We start from the raw sequence: 23,793 nt of genomic DNA, 5'->3' as shown, positions 1-23,793 counted from the left end.
TTATCCAATTTTATGTAATTGCTAAAAAACATTTGTTCCAAGAAATAATGTATCTTTATTCATATATGTATGCCACTGAGGCACAATGACAGACAGAACAAAAAAATCCTCTTCTATTAGATGGCAGGAAGTACATACAGTAATTCATCGATCTATTTTTGGTGACGTTTACTTTTGTTGGTGTGCCGTGGGATTTTTCAATGGTCAAATATGTGCCTTGGCTCTATAAAATTGGAAATCACTGGAGTATATACATGTAGAGTCTGCGATTGGCTGACAACCAGTTCGGGGTGTACCCCGCCTCCTGCCTGTGACAGCTGGGATAGGCTCCAGCAATCCCGGTGACCCTTGTAAGGATAAGCGGCTAAGAAAATGGATGGATATATGTAGAGTATAGTAAGTTATAGTATTTTGACATGGGGGCATAATAGTACATACAAACATGCTTCCTGTGATTGGCTGGCAGTCCAGTCCGATATGTACCCTGACCCTCCCCAGTTTGTCTGCTGAGGACAAGTGGCATAGAATATGGATAGATGACCGATAACCATGTTGTAGTTATTGCATTCATAATTTCAATAGAGGGATTGCTTATCTTTTTTTTTTTTTTAAACTCTACAGGTATTGCCTGCGTAATTACCGGTAAGCAAAAACAAATGAAGTCTTTATCATGGCCGATCTGGTTGACAAGAAGGAAATAAATAATGTCCTGGGGTAGCACATGACAGGAAATGAACACATTTTCTCACCACATCTCCTCAAATGTGAAGACATTTATTTGGACCAGGGAAACAATACAGATTTTGGCTTATGCAGCAATACATCACTGATGACAAGGAAACATATCTGTTCTCCACAATAATCAGTCTGGAGTTTTTCCATTTTTTTTCTTCTTTGGCAACCAAAGTGTGATGTTTATACTTAGTCCAAAAGCAAAGACTGCAGGAAAAAAACTACAATGTAAACATAATGATTGTGATCATTACAGAATGTAAATAAAAGCCCGTCTCAAATGATATATTTTTTTTCACTTGACATAAATGCTTCTAGCATTGATCATAAAAGGTTTAAGGCGCATAATTTCAAACCAACACAACCATATAGGCTACAGAGAGATATCCTCCTTCAGATGAGGCCGATTATTTGCCGCATGTCGTGTTTTCAGGCACAAAAGTAAGTTAAAATAAAGCATGCTTCCATAACAATCATTTGTACTGCGATGCTAACGTAATGCACTGTGAGAAGCAACTTCAAAATAAGAACCTAATAAATAACGCATAGAGAGCTTTGCTTTTTAAGGATCCCTTTCCCCTTTCTTTCTCAGGGCATCCAATCAATCGCAAACCTAATTTTTTGGTAGTCTTAGAAGATATTTCCTTTATCATCTGAGTGGGATTCATCAGTTCATGCAACAAGACTAGGTAGTAGACCACCTTGAGGCCTACATAAAATTCCTTTTCATGGCAGACAATTTCAATGTGCATGGCAAGAGTTGTTTTTATCCAAAAATGTACCAAAATGGCACACTCAAGATGTCCCTTATGTGAGTCGCCAATATGGACGCACCCATTCTATTCAAAATTTTGAACCAAAAATGCAGTAAATCAATATAGAAATGTATTTTTGTTTATCTTTAGTTGCCTTTCATAGCTAACCGAATTACTACCAAATGAAGAAATACGTGTTAATTTGGCCAGTGTTCTTTTATCAGTCCTGAAAAACTTAGTCAAAAGCCATATTTGAAAATAACCCTTTGCCAATTGTTGAAGTAGCCATATAGAAAATGTAGCAAATTCCAACGCTGCGGGTTTTTTATTTTGCATGTAACAGTGTCATCTAATGGGAGTAGACAGTTTGCATAAAAAGCTAATTCAAGCCACTAAGGAGAGAGAGGGAGAGAGACAGAAAGAGAGAGAGATATAAAAACTAGCGTGAAGCCTGAGGGATGATTTTGGTTCTAAAATCTACACTGCTTTTTTTTTTAACTGGAGGAAGAAAGAAATGTAATGAATTCTAAATCCTCGGGCATTTTGCTCTTGCCAAGTCCACACCAATTCTATTTATACATAGTTGAATTTAGTTCATTAACCCATCTCTAAGATATTAAAAAAAAAAAAATCAGTCACAGCCTTCAATCAAACATTGTCATGAAAATAGCATCAAGAGGCCGGGAGATTGTTTTTACCTGCTATCATTTCAAAGTACAATTTGCCAAGAGACAGGAAGAAGATCTGCATAGGGGCCCACATCATTTACATGTGTGGTTTACGGGCAAGGCGAGGCAAGTACATTTACACATTTATGCAGTGCTGTGCAAAGCTGACAACTCAATAAAACAAAATGTATGCAAAATCCAAGGAGATTTACAAATCCACAAGAACCACAAGCATATTCCACGACGCCATTGGGACAAATTAATGCCGACCGCGTTATTTATGCAGCTATCAATTACATCAACATACATTAGCAAGATCAGATGACACGATTTGTGTCAAGATAAAGAACTCTTCATTTTTGCTGTTTACTGTTTATGCTTCAGAGTTATTGATGGTGTAGTAATACACATGCCTGACTTTGGTACAGATTCCCACTCAGTGATGGTTTCCATACGTGCCCTGCGACTGAGTGGCGACCAGGTCAGAGTGCAGTCCGCCTTTGGCCCAAAGTTAGCTGGGATAGTGCAGCGACCCTCGTGAGGATGAGGGGCTTGGAAAATGGATGGATGTTCACGCTACCTCTCGCAGGGCGGTCTTGGTATGACAACAGGAACCTGGTTCAAGGAAAACCCTCGAGATATACCACTTGCACCAGGTCTGTGACTTATTTTCCGATCATTGGTACAAAATTCCTTCTGTAGTCCAGAACATCAAATAGAGTAAGTTTCTTTCGTTTTTTCCCGTTAGGGGTCGCCTCAACGTAACATCTCAGATGAACGCTCAGATTAGTTTGGCACAGTTTTTACGCTGGATGCCCTTCCTGACGCGAGCCCTCTTTGGGAGCAGGGAACCCATTGAGACACTGAACTCACGACCCCTGGCTTACCAAACCAATGCTCTAACCACTGAGCTATGGGGAATCAGTACAGAAGATCAAATACAGACAAATAAAAACAAAAACTGAACATCTGAACAAACACAGCTAACATGAACTCGTAAAATTTACAATAAAACCATTTTAGCAATTAGAGTTATACCAAGGTTGTTGCACTCCTTTCATGGGAACACAATACGGGGAGTTAATTGTCTCCCGGCAAAGTAAAGTATGTCGCAGACATTTAGCAAGGATCAAAATCATCGTACCTACCGCTAAGAGTGCAGCAGTTTCAGTCACATTTGCCATAAAATGGTTGTTTGAACGAATCTCTCTCTCGCGCTCACTCATTCACTCCCTCTATCTCTAAGTGAGAGTACCATGTTCCAGCCATTATCTTTTGTATTTTAGGTAAAGTGCTAACCGCGTCTCACATGTGTCACAAGAGCACGTCTATTCGTGGCATTAGAAGCACTCCAGCGCGAAGATTTTCCCATCTTCCTGTTCAACAAAAGGCAACCATGATTTGTTCTCCAGACCCTCTTCGCAAATTCTGATAGATATTAGTCAGAAATAGCTAATGCCGCATGTAATGTTCTCTTTGCAGATGATTTATCCTCGGGGAGCTTTTGTCATCGATAATTGTTTTCCGGGAAAAGGAGAAGTGATTACCATGTCTCAAGTATGATTACTTATCGTTTACTGAGCCAGTGTCAAAATAAGCTCTGACAGTTTAATGAAAAGGTGTAGAGCCGCGGCAATTTGATCTATCTATCTATCTATATCTATCTATCTATCTATCTATCTATCTATCTATCTATATCTATCTATCTATCTATCTATCTATCTATCTATCTATCTATCTATCTATCTATCTATATCTATCTATCTATCTATCTATCTATTTTAAACTCTTTTACCCTACTCGTATGTATGCATGTATAAATATTACGTTCCCGGGATTAAAAATGAGTCTTACTGGACTTGCACATAAAAGTCTTCCATCAGTTCCACAACAACAAAAAAAAGCATTACAATAAAAGTTGATTTCCGCTTGTTCTAATTAATTTTTTCATAGTGTTCCCCATAATTTGAAAACAAGGGGTTAGAGAAAAACATAAGACGAATAAATGTTTATTTAGATAATGAAACGGGTCTCGGGTTGTTGTTCCACACGATCCCAACAGTTTAAGGCGTATTGGAGTTTACTGCGGTACCCGCACTGGGCTGAGCGGCAGAGCTGTGTCTGGAATAAATTGTGCAAATTCATGCGCACCAACAGATTGAATCCGAGATTGAAGCCGGCGGGATCCTGCCTGCGCAGTTGTAAATCAGATGAATCTGGTATCTTCTGCACGGCGCTCCATGTGAAGCTGTCAAATCCAACTTCAACGTTTTCTTTTTTTTTTTTTTACATTAGTAATGCACAGAACCCACAAGATACATATCTGTGTATTACTTGTTCAAATGTTCAGCACAGGCCTCGAAACAAAATCCAGCGCTGGAGCGTGACATGAAAGTTTGATGATGATTTGGAGGATTCGCCATGAAAAGGTGCTGTGAGGGGCCTCTCATTGCTGCCTGCAGTTTTAATTACCTTTGTACTTTTGTAGTGGGTCTGATTAGATCGTAAATCTGCATTTGCGGCGCTGTCTGCTTTTAAGCGTTAATTCTCAGCTCAAATGAATGAAAAGAAAGAGGATTCCCCCCCCCCTACTTCCCCCCTCTTTTTTTATTTTAGGTTCTCTACTCGAGTTACAAAAATTCTGACACCAAGCTGCTTAGCGAGAACTCTAGAATTTCCCAAGTGGGTTCCCGGGCACCATGAGTGCGACAAATTACCAGTGGAAAAAAAACAACAGCACGCACACACAAACACATAAACACTTAGCGGACAGCTTTTTGACATGTAGTTAAGGCCAAAAATGAGCCATACCCCGGAGTGCCAGTGTGACCAAACACTTTCGGTGCTCTCTGGTCAGCCTCCGTCCACACAAAGAAATAACTGCCAGTCAAGAAATGAACAAATCCATTCCCATTTACACCCACTCTTGATTTGGTCTGCTGCGAGTGGCTGACAACCAGTCGAGGGAATACCCTACCTCTCGCCCAAAAACCCATCTGGGATTGGCCCCGGCTCACCCGTGACCCTAATGAGAACAAGTGCTACTGAAAATGGACGGATGGAAAAACAATTGAAGGGGTGGCACCACGGTCGACCAACTAAAGCCTTGGTCGTGTTGGTGTCTCTCCTTTCTCCAATCTTTTTATGGTCTTGAGCTTCGTTTCCGTGGTAATGAATTTTCTTTTGGCTGCAGAAGCATTGCTAAAAGACAGCTTTCTTCTTTGGGCCGATGATGTCTAAAAAGGAGGGTAAAAAATGCGAAGACAGTTCCGGGGCACAAGGATAAGCCAGACAAAATGTCGGAGGGCGGACAGGTGTTATAAAGTCGAAACGTCTTAGGTCGAGACAGTCTTAACCTGATGACTTCCTGTACTGGAGTCGTCAGATGCTCTTGTTTGGACATCCCAGTGTTTACACGTTTCAGTTTGAACTCTCGGTAGCCTCGACTGTAGGGCAGTTGTGGATTTGCTCTTTGGGAGTTGTAAAGGAGAAAGGGAAAAATGTAGTCCATGCAGGGGACTCTGCAAGAGCTATTTGGCCTTGATTATGCTGCTGGCTTCCTGCTAGAAAACACGGAAGAGGACGGATACGTGCAAGACTCGTGGAGACAGAGTCACACGGGAGACATCGAAAGGATCAGTGCATGCTGTGACAAGTCTGGCGGACATGTCGTAAAATGGCTCATCCAATGCACCATCCAATCCACGTTGCTTTCGTGTCTTACTCGTCTTTTGTCTTTGCATTCCTTTTTTTTTTTTCATTTTTTCAGGGACATTTCAATTCAATACAAATTACTATTCCTTCTGCTGGGAACAGTATAGTGATGACAACGAAGTAATCTCATTGGATCCTCTGCAATCACTCCAAAAATGAAACAAAAAAGAACTGACTTAATATTATTTCAACCTCCATCCATCTTTTTTCTCCACCGTTTATCTTCATTACAGTCGTGGGTGAACTAACTCAGATTTCTGTCTTCCTCTCATTGATTATTCTCTGCTGTGCTGCAGTCATTTTAATAGTATGACCACACCTAGGGAGAGTAGTAATACATTGGACTGTACTTTGTCCATTTATTCCGCAGACGGTCTGACATGTTGCCAACGTCAAAGCTTTTATAGATATATTTGGTGACCCTTTCTCGTTTGATGTCGGACAGCGATTCTTAATGGCAGGTATTTTAAGAGCTCTTTTGTGAGGCGTAGTGTACAACTGGGAATGCATCAGAATACAAAACTCAAAATTGGCACAGAATTATTGGACTTTTGGGGCCTGATTGACTAAGATTGCAATCATTTACTGTGATCCCAAATATCATCCACTAAATTGTGTGTTCGCTCGCTCTAAAAGTCTAAATGAGATATGGACACCGGCATACTTTAAAGAGGGTTTTGGGCTTTCAGTAGCTTTTATGGTTTGGACAACGCCACATTTGGGAGAACACCTTAAGAGAGAAATGATTTCTGAGGTGATGGAATTGGGAGTGTCAGTGGAAGAAGCAAACAAACATTACAGAGAGACGCAAAATAAATTAATGTTTTGTTGATTTAGTGGAAATCAGTAATCATGAAAAATGATGATTCATTTAACTTGTCCAATTAGGTGTATTGTGCCCTTCCTTTGCCTTTAAAATTTGGAACAGCACAGCTGGAAAACTGCTCTAGGAGAGTCTCGCACCAATTGTCACAGTGGGCGTAAATTATCCAGACACACGGAAATGCAGTTGAAAGAAGTTTTCCTGTATGGCGATATGACATAATTTTATTGTAATAGGTTCCAAGTCAGCCTTTCGATTATGCGGAATTTCTCTAAATTACATTGCTCAATATGCAGTTTTTGTTTTCAAAATTGTTTTACAGGAGCGGGGAAAAAATCTCTCCCATTTCATTTTGCGTCAGGCTGCTTAACGGGCTGGTTTGCACCTGGCTTTCAGATGCAGTATTTAAAGTCAAGATTGCTCTTCATTTCAGTTTTCCGGGGTTAGTAGAGCCGTTTGTGTGAGCAACCAATTGCGTTCATTCTTACACACCAGGCCCTAGTTTGGCTGACTTCTGACTCTGATAACCTCTTACAGTCGTCATTAGCCTCAGGCTTTATTTATTTTTCCAGCCTGCATTATGAATTTTTACAAGGTGTGTCCTACAAAAACATGGAAACATACATTTGTTTATGTATTATTAGTTTCAGCAGCCTTACAATTGTTCCTGCCACATTGTTTTGGGTGAAAATCATTTTTGTAGCATTATCCGGCTGATTAACAAACCATTCTCACAATTACAGGCCAAGCAAGAGAAATAATTAGGTGATCGAAAAATGGAGAGGACCTTATAACGCGAAGCTTTTTTTTTTCATTGGTGAACGGTTTTTCATTTTTTGATGTGATGCTTCCTTCCCTTTTCGTCATATAAGTTTCAGTAGCTCCACCACGGATGTGTCACTATCACGTCTTCGGCAGCAACGGAAGCAAGGACTAAAGCGCTTACCTCGCAAGCATAAATGTCGCGTTTCATTCGGTTGACACGTGTTTTAAGGAGCTTAAATAATGGATGATATTGCATCTTGTTAAAAAATAGATACAAGAGCAATGTAAAAATTTGTACATTTAGCAGAATCTCTTTAACGTGACTGCCAGGGGTCTTAATTTTTTTGTTTTCCTTAGCGCTCATTTTGCTCTCATCCCTTCTCCCAGCTGTCTCCCTCCAACACCTCAGTGACTTCTCATGAAGAGTTGTTTTATTTTTCTTTCTGTCTCAGCTGCTCTATTTGCCTCTCTGCTCCTCGCCTCTTTCAATAAACGCTTAGGGATCACACCTTTCTTGTGATTTACTCCTGAAAAGGGATTGTTTCATCAATTTCATTTAATTACATCCTCACGTATAGGTCTTGTAATAAGGGGGTATGGATCAAAAGGGAATTTGCTTCTTGTTTGTCTCCACTATGACCTTTAACGATGAGTCGTGTGTTATTTTTGTGTGCTATATGATCTACAGGATAATACTGAAATGGCAAATATAAGGCATCAATTGTAACTTCACTGGAAAAAAAAATCAGACATATGACATCCATCCATTTTCCTAGCCGCTTATCCTCACAAGGGTGCGGGAGTGCTGGAGCTTATCCCAACTGTCAACGGGCAGGAGGCGAGGTACACCCTGAACTCGTTGCCAGCTAATCACAGGTCTCATTGAGACAAAGAGCCGCACTCACAATCACACCTAAGGGCAATTTAGAGTGCCCAATTAATGTTGCATGTTTTAGGGATGTGGGAGGAAACCGGAGTGCCCGGAGAAAACCCACTGAGGCACGGGGAGAACATGCAAACTCCACACAGGCGGGTCCGGGATTGAACCCAGGACCTCAGAACTGTGAGGCCGAAGCTTTCCAGCTGATGCACTGTGCTGCCATGCTGAGATATGCCATATATTCTTAAATAGTGGCCTCTGCTGTAAGAAACACAGTGGTCTTTACAATATTTTAATAGTTGGCATGTTTGTGGCAGAGGGCAAAAACTGACATATCATGATTTTGCAGAACTGGGTGAAGAGGCTTCGTAAAGGTTCTTTGCAATGGAACACAATCTTCAGGACTCCCAGGATGGCAAGGCTCTGTTTTTAGATCATCAGGCTTGTCAAAGCATATTTGCTTGTTGTTCTGCTGCTTCAACATCCTGGTCTCCAGCCAATCAGTTTCTTCTTCTGCCGTGCCAGAGAATGTCAGTCTGCATTAATTCACTGCATTTAAAGGGAATAAGAGGAGCCATTTTGACTGGACATCGAAGCTGGGTGGGATCATATCCGTAGAAGTGCAGACATCTGTCCCTTTTTTATGTGTGCTAGTCCACAAAATTACCAACACCAGGACTGATCTGCCTCTATGCAGAGTTGCTCCGGTTACAAAAAAATTGAGTCCCATATCTAAATACTTGTGCAAGTTTGAGCATAGGCTAACATACACATTTTTGGAATGTGGGAGGAAACCAGACCACCCAGAAATAACCGTGATCGTCCTACATACAGTTCCTGGTGTAATGTACAGGACATGACTACAAATGAAGCAAAGGAAGGGACAAACAACAGGAGCTGAAATAAAATGTCTGCTTCATCTAAGACTGAAATGCTCGCCACAGTCTGAGATGACAAAAGGTTCAAATGTGTTGGCATTGCCTGGTTCCATCAGTGAGCGTAAAGACATGGTGTGATAAGATGTTTGGATCGACTGGCTGCTGTTGACAACAAACTAGCATTACAAAGGCCAGAGATAATGGAAGAAATGGAGAAGCTACTGGAAAATTACCCAGTCAAATCATGGAGGTTGACGTCGGTATAGCACTTTGTCCTTCCCTCTCGAGTCCCTCCGATACCATCACACCTCAAACAAAAGGTAAAAGTTTCACAACCAGAACACGGAGTTGGTCCCAAATGCGTGACTTGGGAGATGTAGAGGCAGTTCGGGAAGCGTTTTTATTCAGTCCAGTGTCGGGGATCAGGCAGGCAGTCAACCGGAGCAGCAGTAACAAGGTCGTCAGGCGTTGGAGGCAGGTCAGTAGGCAGGCAGAGGTCGGTAGACGGGAGATCAGGAACGGAATGACAAGAGTGCGGGAACGAGGCATGAGGCAATAATCTGGCAAAGGCCAGACTGTACGAGGAGACCTATTTGTATCTGTCCTAATTACGGAGTTAGGAGGTGCAGGTATCTGCCTCACTGATTGCTGCCGGTGTCTGCCGTGTCAGGGACTGGCACAGCCAGGACCGAGACCGGCAGGACCATGACAAAAAGATGCTTTAAACTGATCCATTTTTACTGTTTAAATCCAGGGTGTACATGTTTTTACATAAATAAGAATTTACTATTTGGAGGTTGAGAACGGTCTAAACTCATTAACATCATTTCCTATTGGAAAAAAATGTTCCAGAGGTTGAGCAAATCAGACTTGACACTTGACAAGAACAAATTATGTTCGAACTCCATGCTCCGTTGTAATAGCCAAACAGCTTTCACCTTCTGAACTGAGACCTTTTGACTGATGTTTTTTTACAACCTGCCACAGAAATCTTTCAACAGCTCGTTATATTTCCAAGTAGCCATAGAGGTGTCCTTTATACACATGAGGAGTTGAGTAATGGTACTTGGTTAGTTACTGTAGCCTCTTTCCCTTGGAGTGCGGGGAACAACCCAGACATTTAGCGATAAGTGGAAATGAAAAGTCTGGGTCACGGATGGTGAAAAATAATTGAGGTGGTCCAACTGGCTCCTGAACGTGATTGTGTGCGCCGGATCCCGTTGTGTTTGTTTAGGAGCGCATCTATGCCGCGGGCCTCAGACGCGTGCTCCTCGGTGCATGCGGTGAATTTCAACACAGCCAGTCGGACTGTGACTGAACAAGAAGGCAGCGCCGGGGCTTTCGGATTGTGTCAGTGGACTTTGTCAGCTGTGATGGAGGGTGCTGGTGTTTTTTTATACTTGAACATCACCCTGGGTTCTCCCAACCCTTTACGTTTGAATTTAGAAGCAATAGCCCCTGAAAAACTGCCATTGGAATGCACAGTGGTAGACTGCCATTAGTGTTGATCAGTCCCTAACTATGGTGCACATTTGTATTTTATTCATATGTTAAATACGCAGATGGACAAAGGGATGGTTTAACTCTTCCATTCCAAGTTGCTTGAAGTGTAGCTATGGGAAATGTTCTCCACAATCTTAACCATCCAAGTATCCCTTTATGGACCTTGCATTGTGCCCATGGAAAAGAAAAAGAGCCTCCCCAAAAGTGTTCCCAGCAATTTAAAAGCAAAGAAAGTGAAGTGTCTTTTTCTTTCAGTGTTAGGGCTGCATATTCCTTATACTATAATAAATACTCAGAGCTGTCGTTTTCTCATTTAATTCCTGCAGAAAGAGCAGTTAATGCATAAAGAAGACCCAAAACGGAGGCCTCATGGTCTGTAAGAAACACTGAGACAATGTGATAAAACTACACAAAAAATGTTTTAGTTACTTGGACATAAAATACAGGAACAGCCTTAGGTAATTTACCGCATGCTGCATCACGAAGTGCTTGCCCACCCATCAAGTGTAAACTGACACAATAAAATTAATCATTTGTCATCTGCCTGTAAGCAAGCGATTCGAATCCCCCCGCCCCACCAAGCTGTGACATTATAATAAATGATATGAGAAAAGTTTTGTCGTTTGGAGTGGCGCAATAGACAATGCACAAAATGAACAATTTTCATCCACGTCTGAACCTCCGGCGGTTCCCATCCACAAAACCGCTGAGAATTTGGAGATGAGAAACTCTCTTGTTAGCGTGACCCGTGAGCCGACATCTCACTCCTCTGCCCGGTCGCGGGCTGCCAGAGGACATTAGCGAGACACAGAGGACGTCTCTTAAATCTACACCATCGTGAGCACATTCTCTCTTCTCATTCATCAGCCATCTCGAGAGTGTCAGCCAGTCGGCGGAGCGTCCCTCCTCTTCCGCACGCTGAAGCCCGTTAGTGGGGTCACAACCTGGCTGAGCTTCACTGTGACTGGCAGGCGGGGATGGAGCTGCTCAGCTTCTCTTGGCAGGGGCAGAATGCATCCGAAAAGGCTTTGACAGAAGCCATCTGGCTCTGCTGCAGCTGGCTAACGGGCGAGCGACAGCAGCATTTCAACGTCCATTCAGTGTGTCATTGTGCAGTCGCTTTTGAAAAACCCATTATTAGTAGTTTTACAGTTTTACTCCTGTTGGGTCTCGCACGCTACTTTTAGCACTCTCACCGATTGACTAAAAGCTCCTTATGAGATGATATGAAATAATTATAGTTGTAAATATGCTGTACTTCTTATTAGTGCGTGGACTCAAGCCCTAAATCCACAATCACTATTCTTATTGATGTTGACAGATAAGTAGTTAATCACAGTTGAAAATTGTTACTCATTGTATTGATTCCCAAAATAATAGCCCAACAAATGAAAAATCCAATGTACCGTGTTTTATACTATAATGCGCACTGACTGACCTATTTTAAGCCTTTTTTCATATACAAGGCGCACCGGATTATAAGACGGATAGAAAAGACGCTACAGTAGAGGCTGGGGTTACGTTATGTAACCGTTGGATGGGCTGCACTAAAGGCTCAGTTTTGATCCATATATAAGGCACACCTGATTATAAGGCGTATTGTCAGCTTTTGAGAAAATTATAGGCTCTTAGGTGCGCCTTATGATGCGGAAAATACAGTAGTTAATATTTGAAAACTATCTATAGAGCTGGCAGCACGGTGGAGCAGATGTCGAGCGTTGGCCTCACAGTTTTGAGGACTGGGGTTCAAATCCTGGCCCTGCCTCTGTGGAGTTGGCATCTTTTCCTCGTACCTGCGTGAGTTTTCTCCAGGCACTCCGGTTTCCTCCCTCATCACACAAACATGCATTTATTGAAGACTCTAAATTGGCACTAGGTGTGATTGTGAGTGCAACTTTTGTTTGTCTCCATGTGGCCTCCGATTGGCTGGAAACCAGTTCAACTTGTCCCCCGCTTCCAACCCGATGACAGCTGGGATTGGCTCCAGCACTCTCTCAACGCTCGTGAGGATATGCGGCTCAAAAAATGGATGAATGGAAGTGTGCAGTTTTAGATTGATTTGGCAGGTTAACAAATATATGGTATTTATCTTGCAGATATTTTATGTACCACATGTCAGTTTTGGGTTTTGGATCAGTTTTATGGACATAGTGTAACTGTATACCTCCATTTTCCCATTTCACAGTATGTTCAGAGCCATTACCGGTTTTGTACCACTCAGTTGAACATGCATGACAATTGTTGCCTCAAAAATGACTATACCCTGAATAGATTCCTTTACAAAAACAAGAATTATAAAGGTTCAGGAACCCAACGTTATCACACCCCGTACCACCCACCCCCTCCCGAACTTCCAAGCCTTTCTCGGCAATTGCACTAACGTCTGCAAAAAAGACTTGTGCACATCTGTCACTCATTCATTTACTTCAGACGCCGTCCTAAAGCAAAAGAGCAAAACCCTCCATTCTTGCCTCATCGCTGATATAAAAATGTCACCACTAATCTTGCAAACCTTTAAATCATTACGATTTTTTTTAGGACAGTGCTGTGCAGAAACATTGACAGAAGAGATGATATATGGCAGCCCCCTTTCATGCACGCACACAGAGGGGCGCAAGAAGCCCAAAAAGAAACAAACCAAGCGTAACTCCTTCCACAGCATAATGATTGGGTACAGATTCAGCGCCTTCAGCTGCCATAAAACACCTCAATTTTCATTAACCCTGAAATGGACACGGAGAACAAGGTAGACGGGCAAATTTAGTTTCTGCCTTTTGCATGCTTTATGGCACTGAATCTGAAGCCAGGTATTCAGTCGAAGCATTTATAATTCATAATATTGGCAGCAATTATCCATCGCCTTGGCTTTGATAGCCAATTGACCAACATGCCAACATGTGCAGATACGGGGGGAAATCGCCTTCATCACCCACGGGACACTTCATTAGGTACACCTGCACAAGCTAATGAGGCCTGTTACATGAACAGAAGTGACACCGGAGGAGAATATTAATCTAGCGATACGTTAATTATTGTAGATGTAATGTGCAGTGTTGTTGAACAGCACTGGATTTCATTAGTTAAAAACATACCAGGACGGTTCACTCATTACTATCCAAATTAATTAAAAGACAAGCTTATTTAAAAAAAAAGTGTTGCTTTGCAGTACGAGTGACTCGAGTCCTTACTTTTGAGTTTTCTCGCTTTGACTTGTGAGCAAAACCTTGAGATACAAGCGTTGTATTGCAGCTTTGACCTCAATTCACTTTACAAAAAACAGAGGTTCACCACAGGCTGCAACCTGTTCATTGCCACTCCCACTTGAAGTTTATTCTCAAAGTAAACAAACTACAATTTTACAATTTTTGTATTTAAAATAACCACATAACTTTGAAATAAATTCCACTCCCAAAATGCTAACAATCACAGAAAACACCTCAAATAGACTAACAAATAGCATCAGTGTTATAATCGCTTAAGCAACCGATATTTTGATTACAAATGTTAGAAAAACGGTCGGCACGGTTGTGCAGCTGTAAAGCGTTGGCCTCACTGTTCTGTGGTCCCGGGTTAAATCCCGGACCCGCCTGTGTGGAGTTTGCATGTTCTCCCCGTGCCTGCGTGGGTTTCCTCCGGGCACTACGGTTTCCTCCCACATCTCCAAAAACATGCAACATTAATTGGACACTCTAAATTGCCCCTAGGTGTGATTGTGACTGCGGCTGTTTGTCTCTATGTGCCCTGCGATTGACTGTCAACCAGTTCAGGGTTTCCCTGCCTCCTGCCCGTTGACAGCTGGGATAGGCTCCAGCACTGCCCGCGACCCTTGTGAGGATAAGCGGTGAAGAAAATGGATGAATGGATGTGAGAGAAACGTGTGGGCATAAAATACAAAAGCACTCACATATACTCTTAATCATCTGCAAAGATTGACCAATATTACAGCCGTACTACCATCAATTATACGGCCCCCAGTTAGTGAAGGCGCACCAACCAGATGGAGCTGCACAATGTCCAATGAATTGAAACAAAAATATGTCCAAAAGTGTTTTTCTTTTTACTCTATTTCACTACATTAGTACTGCATGTTTTATTACTTTCTTAAAATCATGTTAGCATGTTTTTACGGAGGCTGCAACAGCTTAATGGCATTTTCATTCACTTCAATTGGGAAAAATGATTTGACTGAGAAATTGGTGTCTTGAGTTACGAGCATGATCACAGAATGAATTTAACTCATATCTCAATCTACCACTGTATTTTCTTACCTGCATTAGATTTCAATCTACAAAATATGAGTTTTGCATGTTTCGGTTACAGTGTTTCCGCAAAGTTTTCACAAAGCTCCACTTTTTACACATTTTGTCTTGTTGCTTGCCTCCATATTCCGAAATAGATGCCATATACAAACAAAACTCGAGAAAGAACAAGTGACTCAGACATGATATTTCTAATATGCTGCACTAAGTAAGTTATTATAGCCACTCAGTGCTAATGATATCTGCCATATTACTGGATATCTGGCTGTGTGGATGTTAGAGAGGATTTATAATATGAGGGGGGCTCGTTTGGTATTTACATTTTTATTTAACTGGATTATCACGCACTTCTTTAGCCGCGTAAAAAATTGCCTAAGCTTGCACCAACTCTCTGTGGAGACTTATATGCAAACCTTAGGACTATGAGCTGCAGTTACTCTGTCCACACATTCACTTTCTTCCTATTCCCTTCGTGCTCTCCCCCTCCCTCCGACTCCCAGTTTCCCATCTTCATCCACTCTTCTAAATTAATCGAGTTAAAGGATCTGGCTGCTGTGCACTGGAGCAGAAAATGCGCACCAACAATAAACACTGAGATGCAACACGGACGTCGATGAACGGAATCAAAGTGGATGCACATCATGTTAAAAAAAAACACCAAAAAAAACAAATGTTTAAGCAACCACCACATTTAAAGCAAAGTATAGGCTATTACTTAAATATTGACAAATTGCAGCCTGGAAAGACAGCACCATTGATTTGTGTGGCCTGTGTGTGAACTAAGAGGCCCCTTCTGTCGCAATATTCTTAATTAGTGACCACATCAACATGAGTGACAGGCCAGGGCATTCCGGGAATCTCCGGCGCGATGGGACGCATCTGCAATGCTTAAATCCGCCGGTACTTCTCGAGATATTTGCTTTACAACCCCATCAGAAATAGTCTTACTTTTTTTAATCATTAATTCTTTTTGGATGTAGTGCTTGAATCTTCTGCAAACTGCCTTGATCTTCAATGCAATCAGATGGACCATTGTGTCCCACGCTTCGGTGTGATCTTGGTCTAATGAGGCTGGAAACAGCTGCTCGCGTACGCTTTTGTGAATAATGGATGGGATGGGACCGCTTTTTACACCACTCCGTCACCGTGTAAGTTTGCTTAGCCTCCCACTGCAGCGGCAGATGGGAAGAAAGGGAGTTGTTCGATAGACTGTCTGACTGTTCAGTTAATCGATCTTTCAGAGAAGTTAGGGACGATCAAACAAGCAGTTTCACGTGATGAGGTGACTCAGAGTTTGTTTAGTGACAACTGACACGATTGGAGGGTCAGAATCCAGAGGGCAATCGAAACAAAATATGAAACTATGCCAACTTCAACTGAGTTTCTTTGTCAACCCTTGCATACTGTGCGGGTCCACATTGATCCGTTTTGACAAATTGCCAGTTGTCGTAGAAACATGCAACTGTTGGTGTTTGAAGGGTCGATGCGGAATCTCATAAAAGTAAAATAGGTTTTGACACTGAAGCCCAATAATGTAAAACTTCGGGAAATGTGCATTTTTTTTTAGCTTAGCTTGCTAGCTAACTGCTTCTTGTAGTAGTGACAATGGGTTAAGTTAATAATGGACCTTTCCGACCTGTCAATCACTCGTACAATAATAGCTAATTAGATAGCCGCATTGTCTTAACCCCTGGCTTGCCACGCCCCTGCCGCCGTATTGTCCCACAAGCAATGCTGGTTGTCAGTAGCGTGCATTTGGAAAAGTTAATGTTCCGAAGAAAATGGTCCTCAGATGCGCTTGGGGGAACGTGCAATTCTGATGAGAGATATCAAGCTAGGTTACAAGGGGCCTGGATTCATTTTCCAAAGCCAAAAACACAGTTGACGAAGTGTCTACGATGGATTATGGCTCCTGGAAGAGCGCGCGTACAACGAAATGTGGACAATATCAATAAACACAAGACTGTATGTTCGAAGGTAAGTGAGGGAGAATTAAGCTTCTCTGAGTTTGATTGAATTATTATTATTATCAGTGCTTTATACATTCCAGGGGAAGAACTTTCACTTTTTTCGTGTATCACTGACCTGCTGAATGTCATGTTTGTGTCAATGTGTCATGTTTTATGCCGACGAGTCGGGTTCGTAATACATGCGCGATGTCATGCAAGAGAAATGTCTATTTGCCTATTTGTATCACATCGGACTTTTAAGACAGAGTACTGGGTTCCATTACGAGCCAAGTCAAATGAATCCACCTACTCACTTATAAAGACTACAATGATATTACTCGTGATCTTTCCAAGTAAAAAGTACTCACCCTTTACATGCTCAGTAGGATTGCACTATTTTATCATCTTGGATTTCAATATAAAGTTTGTGAGGCGTCAAACTTTTTTCCATCGATCGCCAACGTTTCACTGTAACTCTGACATTGCGTCCTGCTCTGTTCAAAATCTTGATTCCGTGTACATATCCTTGCGTGAAATAGTTAAGACCTTGCTGTAGAACTCTCTTGGACAAGTCTGACGCATTTGGCAAAAAACATACCCCAATATTATCTGGAATACGCGATAGAGAATCGACTTCAAACATGTTCTGTTCAATCACCGTTTTGGAAGATTGTGGGACATGGCAACTGTAGCTAATGAGGGGGGGAGCTGAAGATTGCCAGTCGAAAAGGTCCATTGCGGTGAATACCCATGGATGGAATGAAGGTGCTCAGTATTTATATAGTCGGGGAGGTCCAGAAAGCCCAAGTGTGTACTTGGTTTTGGTTTTAACCAAGCCCCAAAACCCCACACAACTGGGAGGAAAATTGGCAGCAAACTGCAGGGCGCATACTGTTTAGACAAACTCTTCACACTCATGTTCACAGCTAAGGACTATTTATACTTTTCAATGAACCTAATATGTATGTTTTTGAACGTGGCAGGAATCTAGACTACCCAGAAAAAAAAACAAGACAAGCACAGAAAGAATGAAAAGTCCACGCAGGAATCCCTCCGTCGAGATTCAACCCAACAACTTCTTGACTGTAAGACGGATGGGCTAACCACTCTCCACCTTGGCGCCCACGTCCGTTTTCCATTCAGGTAATTGTTCAGTCCGCCGCGTGCTTGAGTTGAGCAGCATTATCAAAACGAGCATGCACAGTCAACGACACACCCACTGCACGTTGCGGCGCCACACTCTGCCTCATAAAAGCACTCTGTTTAATTGACGGACAGCTGTCAGTGATTTGCTGAGGTCGTGAGGAGTTCCTCACTCTCGCTGGTATGAATAAATCATGCAGCTCAATCAAGCGTTTCCTCATTAGCAAAACTCTTTGCTCTTGTGGCACAATCCAGCCTGTCGCTGGTAATCCGCGATGGAATGTCAGCTGCGAAATCAAGCAGGCAGATCCAAGTTCTCTCCTCTCCAATCCAAACACATCAGCCGGGCCTGCGTTTACTTGATTTGCGGCGTGGCGGTTGAGTGGTTAGCACGTATGTGTGACGGTTTTGAGGTCGGGGTTCCGATGTTGGTTCTGGCCTTCATGTGTGCAGTTTGCGTGTTCTCCCGGGGCTTTGCGCGGGTTGTTCTGTGGCTACGTCCCGCATTCCAAAACCGGGCATGTTGGATTTATTGAAGACTCTACGCTGGCAATAAGTGGGAATGTCGGTGTTGGTTTCTGTCCACATGTGACTGGCTAGCAACCAATCAAGGCTGCATGCAACCCCCCCTCCAAAACTCAACAAAGTTTTGATCCAGCTCACCAGCAACCCTAACGAGGACAACCACCATACATTGTAAAATGTATGAATTTTAGCCAAATCCGTATTCGTCAGAGTGATTTAAGATGACTGTGCTTCACACCCAGCTGAGCTCCACTGGGGCAATCTTGCTGTTTTTCTCCTGTCTATGAGCTAAGCTGAGATAAGGGGAGAGGAAAAAAAAAACAACATAAATGAAAGTGAGATTAGATGACTCAAGATTAGATTTTAATAATATCCTCGGTGTCACACTATAATACCAGGAGAAACCAGACATTGCTCTTGGATGTATCAATAAAGTGATGTTTTGCCAATAATACAATGAAGTATTAGTTGTGATTAATTTTTAGTCATTCAATCTTACCTGCTTTTTTTCTTGCTCCCTTTCCCTCCTCCTCCTCTTCTCAGCTTCCACTATGCTGAAAAAGTCTTGCTCGGCTCTGGCAATCAACTGCTCGGGGGTCTCCTCTCGCCCCGCCGCGTCTCGGCCCGCTTCGTCTTCTCGGCTCTGCTCGGAGCGACTCCTTTCCTTCAGTCGCAGCTCCTTCTGACGGGCCTCCAGGATCTTCTCACGCTTGGCCTCGCGTTCTAACATCTGCCAACGCACGATTGACACAAGGAGGCTTCAGGTTCTTCTGGAGTGCCGTCACCGAAGGGTACAGATGACATCAAAGAAGAAAAACATGGGGATGAAGCTGAAACCAAGTGTGCTGTTCTTTTTTTTTGCAGCTTAATTTCTTTAATTGGTGGAATGGTGGCTCAGCTAGTAAAGCGTTGGCCTCACAGTTCTGAGGTCCCAGGTTCAATCCCGGACCCACCTGTGTGAAGTTTGCCTGTTCTCACCCGTCTCTCCGTGGGTTTTTTCCGGGCACTCCGGTTTTCTCCCACATCCCAAAAACATGCGACATTGATTGGACACTCTAAATTGCTCCTAGGTGTGATTGTGAGTGCAACTGTTTGTCTCTCTGTCCCCTGCGGTAGCCTGGCAACCAGTTCAGGGTGTACCCTGCCTCCTGCCTTTTGACAGCTAGGATACGCTCCAGCACTCCTGTGACCCTTGTGAGGATCAGCGACTATGAAAACGGATGGATGGATGGATTATTTTAGACGTGGGTATGAAACTGGTAGCCTTTTGTTTCCAAAAGCTTAGTGACTGCTGGACTTTAACTTCAGGGTCTCACCTCAGCCATAAGACTCTTCTCATTCTTCTGGAGGCTGGACAGTCCCAAGGAGAGCTCCAGTATTGTCACCGCACCCTGTTGAGAGCCGCAAGCCACCAGGCGTCCGCTCTCATCAGGCCGCACACTATACAGGGCTTCATCGCACACCTGAAAAACAACACTCGGCTTGATTTGATCACGGAGTAAGTTATGAGGCCGTTCGGTGAAGATGGAACTTGCGTACCTTTACGCTCAGCGTGGGATCATTCTGCTTAAACAAGACATCCCAGGTGTCCAGCACGCCTTCGGTCTTAACAGTAAAGAAGACGGAGGGCCTGACAGGACTCCAGCAGGCATCTGTCATGAACGACATCTGGTACCTGATCGAAGCAAAGATACGGACATTTGGGGGAAAAAAGACTGTTAGGAAACAACAATAATGGTAAAATATTGTTGATGAAAATTATATCCTAAGAAGGAGCAAATACAGAATTTTGTGGTTAAAAAAAATCTGGAATCCACATCTATTTTGGATGAGTACCAAAAAGTGCAATTTGACCACAAGAACCTTACCCAAAAACAAGGAACTTTGGGACCGCAACTGTATGGACCACGGGAACTATCGGCTATATGAATCTATGAATCCATTTTCGATGCACATTTAGATTGGCGATGCCCTCAGTCATTGCCAACTATGGGCCTGTCAAACTCTGTGAGACTCGTAATTAAGGGCTATACAAATAAACCTGACTTGACAAGAGGATTTCTACTCCTGGACGAGACTGGTCACCTGCTAATCACAGGGTAGAAATAGACAACCTTTCACGCCCACACTCACACTTATGGACTATATAGGGTCTCGGTTAAGATTACATACATATTTTGGGAGATTTGGGGGAAGCCTGTGTACCTGGAGAAGACGGACACAAGCATGGGAAGCACATTCAAATTCCACACAGTAAAGCCAGAGCAGAGATTTGGACCCACAACTTGGAAACAGTCAGGAATACTGTATGTGCTAATCACTAGCTTGGCATTAGGTGTTGTATTTCCCTTGTCTAAATTTATAGGAGCCAAAAGAAACCCCTGCAAAGGCGGCAGCAGTTTTGGAGTTTGGAGTATTTTAGTACCATGAATAAGTATCAAACACTTTAAGTTTCTGGATCTTTACCACACACCTCCACATAGATTTATGGTTGTTTGGTTTAGTTGTTTTTAACAAACTCAGTCAGCTAACAATATACATTCTTGCTGAAGGTAATAAACGAGTACTTGGTCCACATAATGGATGACTCCTTGATGTCTTCAGACCAGATGCGAGCTCTCCAGTCCCCCACACTGAGGAAGTTTTTGGGGAAGAAAGGGTTCCTCTGTAGTGCATAGACAGGTCCATGGTGGCTGTCGTAGGTACAAACTATCTTTTCGGCCACAGTCTTTGCTTTCCTGTTACAGGACACGATAATACCCTGTTCAGTCCCCACCAAGAACTTGGTTGGCTGGAGAGACAAGAGGACATTTTAAGGGACAGACTGAGACACACTTTTTATTAAGTCTTGAGTAGCTGTAATGAAACACACCATGGTGGGTTCAAACTCTAGTGAGATCGCTCCTAAAGCCCGGTCCAGGTTCCCTTCCCGACCCAGGTCCAGAATCAACTGCTCCGTGGGCTCGCTCAGCCGACGGACGTCCCACCACAGAATCTGATGCAATACACAGGGTTCAATCAGTCTGGCTGTATAAATCTCACCCAGCCCCTGACGGTTGATTCAGATTTACTATACATACTGACCTGTCCATCAGTGGAAGCAGAGAAGGCTTCTGTTCCGGTCTTGGATTGCAACCAAATGGTTTTAAATACTGGATCCCTGTGACTCTGCTCCAGAGAGGAAACATCTGCGGGCTGACTGCCTTTACGGGTGTCCCAGAACACTGAAACAAACCAAGACTTACTGAACAGAAGATGCCCGGAGATCACAGTTAACTCACGGTGAGAAGTGAGACATACCTCATGGACTGACTCATCACTAACTAATCCCAATTTGCATCAACATTCACATAAGAAAATCCAATTAACATTGCAATCTTTCACAGAAATCCTCTTCCAGGACCACCTGGTTGTGAGTGAATTGTGCTAACCCCTTAATAACTGTAATACACATGAGAGGCTTTACTGATCCATCTTTTGCATGAACCCACCAATCTGTCCATTGTAGCTCCCGCCGACAACAGTGTGTGAGTCTTTTGGATTGTAGTCTAAACAGACAAGAGGAGACGCAGGCTTCAGACTCAGCTCAGGTTTGTTGGGGTTCTCTGCAAAACACACGTAAATATTTAATTGACTGTTATCTTGGCCACTTGGTCTCTCTTTCTATCTGTTAGACTGACCAATGTCCCAAACGTATGCATCTGGGCTCATATCTCTGGAAGCTTTCTGGAACTCTAGGCATGAGTAGGCAGCTGCCAGTTTCCTACCACCTTCGGGGTGCCAGGACAGACATGTGACAGTTCGTTTCACCTGGTTTGGATCTCTGTTGAAACAATCTCGACTGTAACATCTCCAAGTGGAAGTTTGAAATCCTAGAAGGAGAACAAAGGGCTCCCGTGGGAACAATAAGTCATCAGGTACCTGAGCACATTGATGGTCTTAGCAGATGGCGGTTCCTGAATTTCGTCCTGCAGATCTTCATCCTCAAAGTACTTCTGGTAGATGTCGATGGCGGTGTTCTGTCCAACACAGTGCCCTATGACCTAAACCGCAGAGAAATAACATAAAAGATTGCAGAATCACTTAAAGGCTAAGCTGAAGCAAGGATGACACCAGAGGATCTTACGTCACCAAGCTGCAAGATGCTCATCAAGTAGCTCTCATCCTTCTCCACCTTCTTCCTGAAACGAATGGTTTGCTCCATGTCTTGGGGGTTGATGTCTTTGGGCCAACCCCCTTCCACATGGTTTATTCCGCGGCTTTCTGATTCAAACCTCTCTGTGTTCACCTGGTATTTCAACATAAACACGGATGATATTCAATTCACTTTTCCAGTTCAACCATTTTCTCTATCTATCTATCTATCTATCTATCTATCTATCTATCTATCTATCTATCTATCTATCTATCTATCTATCTATCTATCTGTCTGTCTGTCTGTCTGTCTGTCTGTCTGTATATATACACACACACACATGCATCTGAATGAATTATGAATATTGTAGAATTTTGTAATTACTCCACAAATTGCAGTTGAAAGTTATGCAATCTAGATTGGCCGACAGAAAAGTCTTTTGCCGTAAGTAAAGTAATGCGTGTGTTTTACTTTTTGAATTGAACTGATAATTGAAAAAATAAAAAAAACCCTGAAAAGATAAATGAAGATTTGGACATTGTAATTCTTGAAATGCGACCGTATTTTACACTGCAGATGAGCGTTTAAAAGTTAACAAGATAAAGGTGAAGGTGACCTGGTGTTCGGACATGTCTCGAGAACACTGAAGCGCCTGAACTCTGCTGCTTCTCGTCGTGAACTGCAGCGCCAGATCCGAGTCCGGGGACACGTCGGCAAGAAGCTCAGCCGGCCGGTCGGAGAAGAGACATTGACGCCCAAAGTCCCTGCGGGGCTTCGTGTACTCGTGTACAATCTCCATCCCGTTTAAACCAAGCGAAAAAACAGCCACCGAAGCTCAAGAGAAAACCGAGGAGCAGGAACTGAGTTTCCGTCTCCTAGCAACGCTTGACGCCGGAAGTCGGTAGTCTCTGGGTGACAAGTTTCGAATTTTACTTAACTTGAAAACGAGACTTTTCCGTCTTAAAATTACTGCTAAACAGACGTAAAATATTTCCAACATTGTATCGCGTTTCTACTGGCAGCAGTGAAGAAACAATATAATAAATGTGGCATAGCGGCTATCT

The 23,793-nt window shown here is 42.8% G+C and overlaps 1 protein-coding gene and 1 long non-coding RNA gene across 3 annotated transcripts in view; one reads left to right on the top strand and one right to left on the bottom strand.

Annotated features, from left to right (window-relative positions):
• Positions 1 to 19,247, top strand: part of LOC133490399 (uncharacterized) — a 32,450-nt gene extending 13,203 nt beyond the window's left edge. Inside the window, exons 4-5 of the long non-coding RNA XR_009792196.1 lie at positions 17,910 to 18,069; positions 19,138 to 19,247. This is a non-coding gene — a long non-coding RNA (uncharacterized LOC133490399). The remainder of the gene's footprint in view (positions 1 to 17,909; positions 18,070 to 19,137) is intronic.
• dnai2b (dynein, axonemal, intermediate chain 2b) lies at positions 18,058 to 23,759 on the bottom strand. Of its 2 annotated transcripts, XM_061800390.1 has the most exons (12): positions 23,346 to 23,759; positions 22,721 to 22,882; positions 22,516 to 22,637; positions 22,275 to 22,417; positions 22,086 to 22,199; positions 21,679 to 21,818; positions 21,467 to 21,589; positions 21,162 to 21,385; positions 20,134 to 20,269; positions 19,911 to 20,057; positions 19,094 to 19,324; positions 18,058 to 18,887 (listed from the first exon to the last, which is right to left on the bottom strand). In XM_061800390.1, the coding sequence occupies exons 1-12, from the start codon at positions 23,526 to 23,528 to the stop codon at positions 18,876 to 18,878; spliced, it is 1,737 nt and encodes a 578-aa protein (XP_061656374.1). In that variant the 5' UTR covers positions 23,529 to 23,759; the 3' UTR covers positions 18,058 to 18,875. The 2 variants fall into 2 exon arrangements, with proteins under 2 accessions (XP_061656374.1, XP_061656375.1); XM_061800391.1 differs by lacking the exon at positions 18,058 to 18,887 and having other exon boundaries at positions 19,186 to 19,802.
• Positions 23,760 to 23,793: the final 34 nt, after the last annotated feature.

This window comes from Syngnathoides biaculeatus, chromosome 17 (genome assembly GCF_019802595.1).
Source record: "Syngnathoides biaculeatus isolate LvHL_M chromosome 17, ASM1980259v1, whole genome shotgun sequence".
Taxonomy (NCBI): domain Eukaryota; kingdom Metazoa; phylum Chordata; class Actinopteri; order Syngnathiformes; family Syngnathidae; genus Syngnathoides; species Syngnathoides biaculeatus.
Note: the sequence above shows the minus strand (reverse complement) of the source record. Positions and strands in the feature narration are given on the sequence as shown.

Coding starts and splice junctions, on each gene's coding strand:
- dnai2b (XM_061800390.1), bottom strand. CDS start 23,528: ATGGAGATTGTACACGAGTACACGAAGCCCCGCAGGGACTTTGGGCGT. Junction 22,638..22,720: donor GCATCTTGCAGCTTGGTGAC/GTAAGATCCTCT, acceptor TCTGCGGTTTAG/GTCATAGGGCACTGTGTTGG. Junction 22,200..22,274: donor TGCATACGTTTGGGACATTG/GTCAGTCTAACA, acceptor TGTGTTTTGCAG/AGAACCCCAACAAACCTGAG.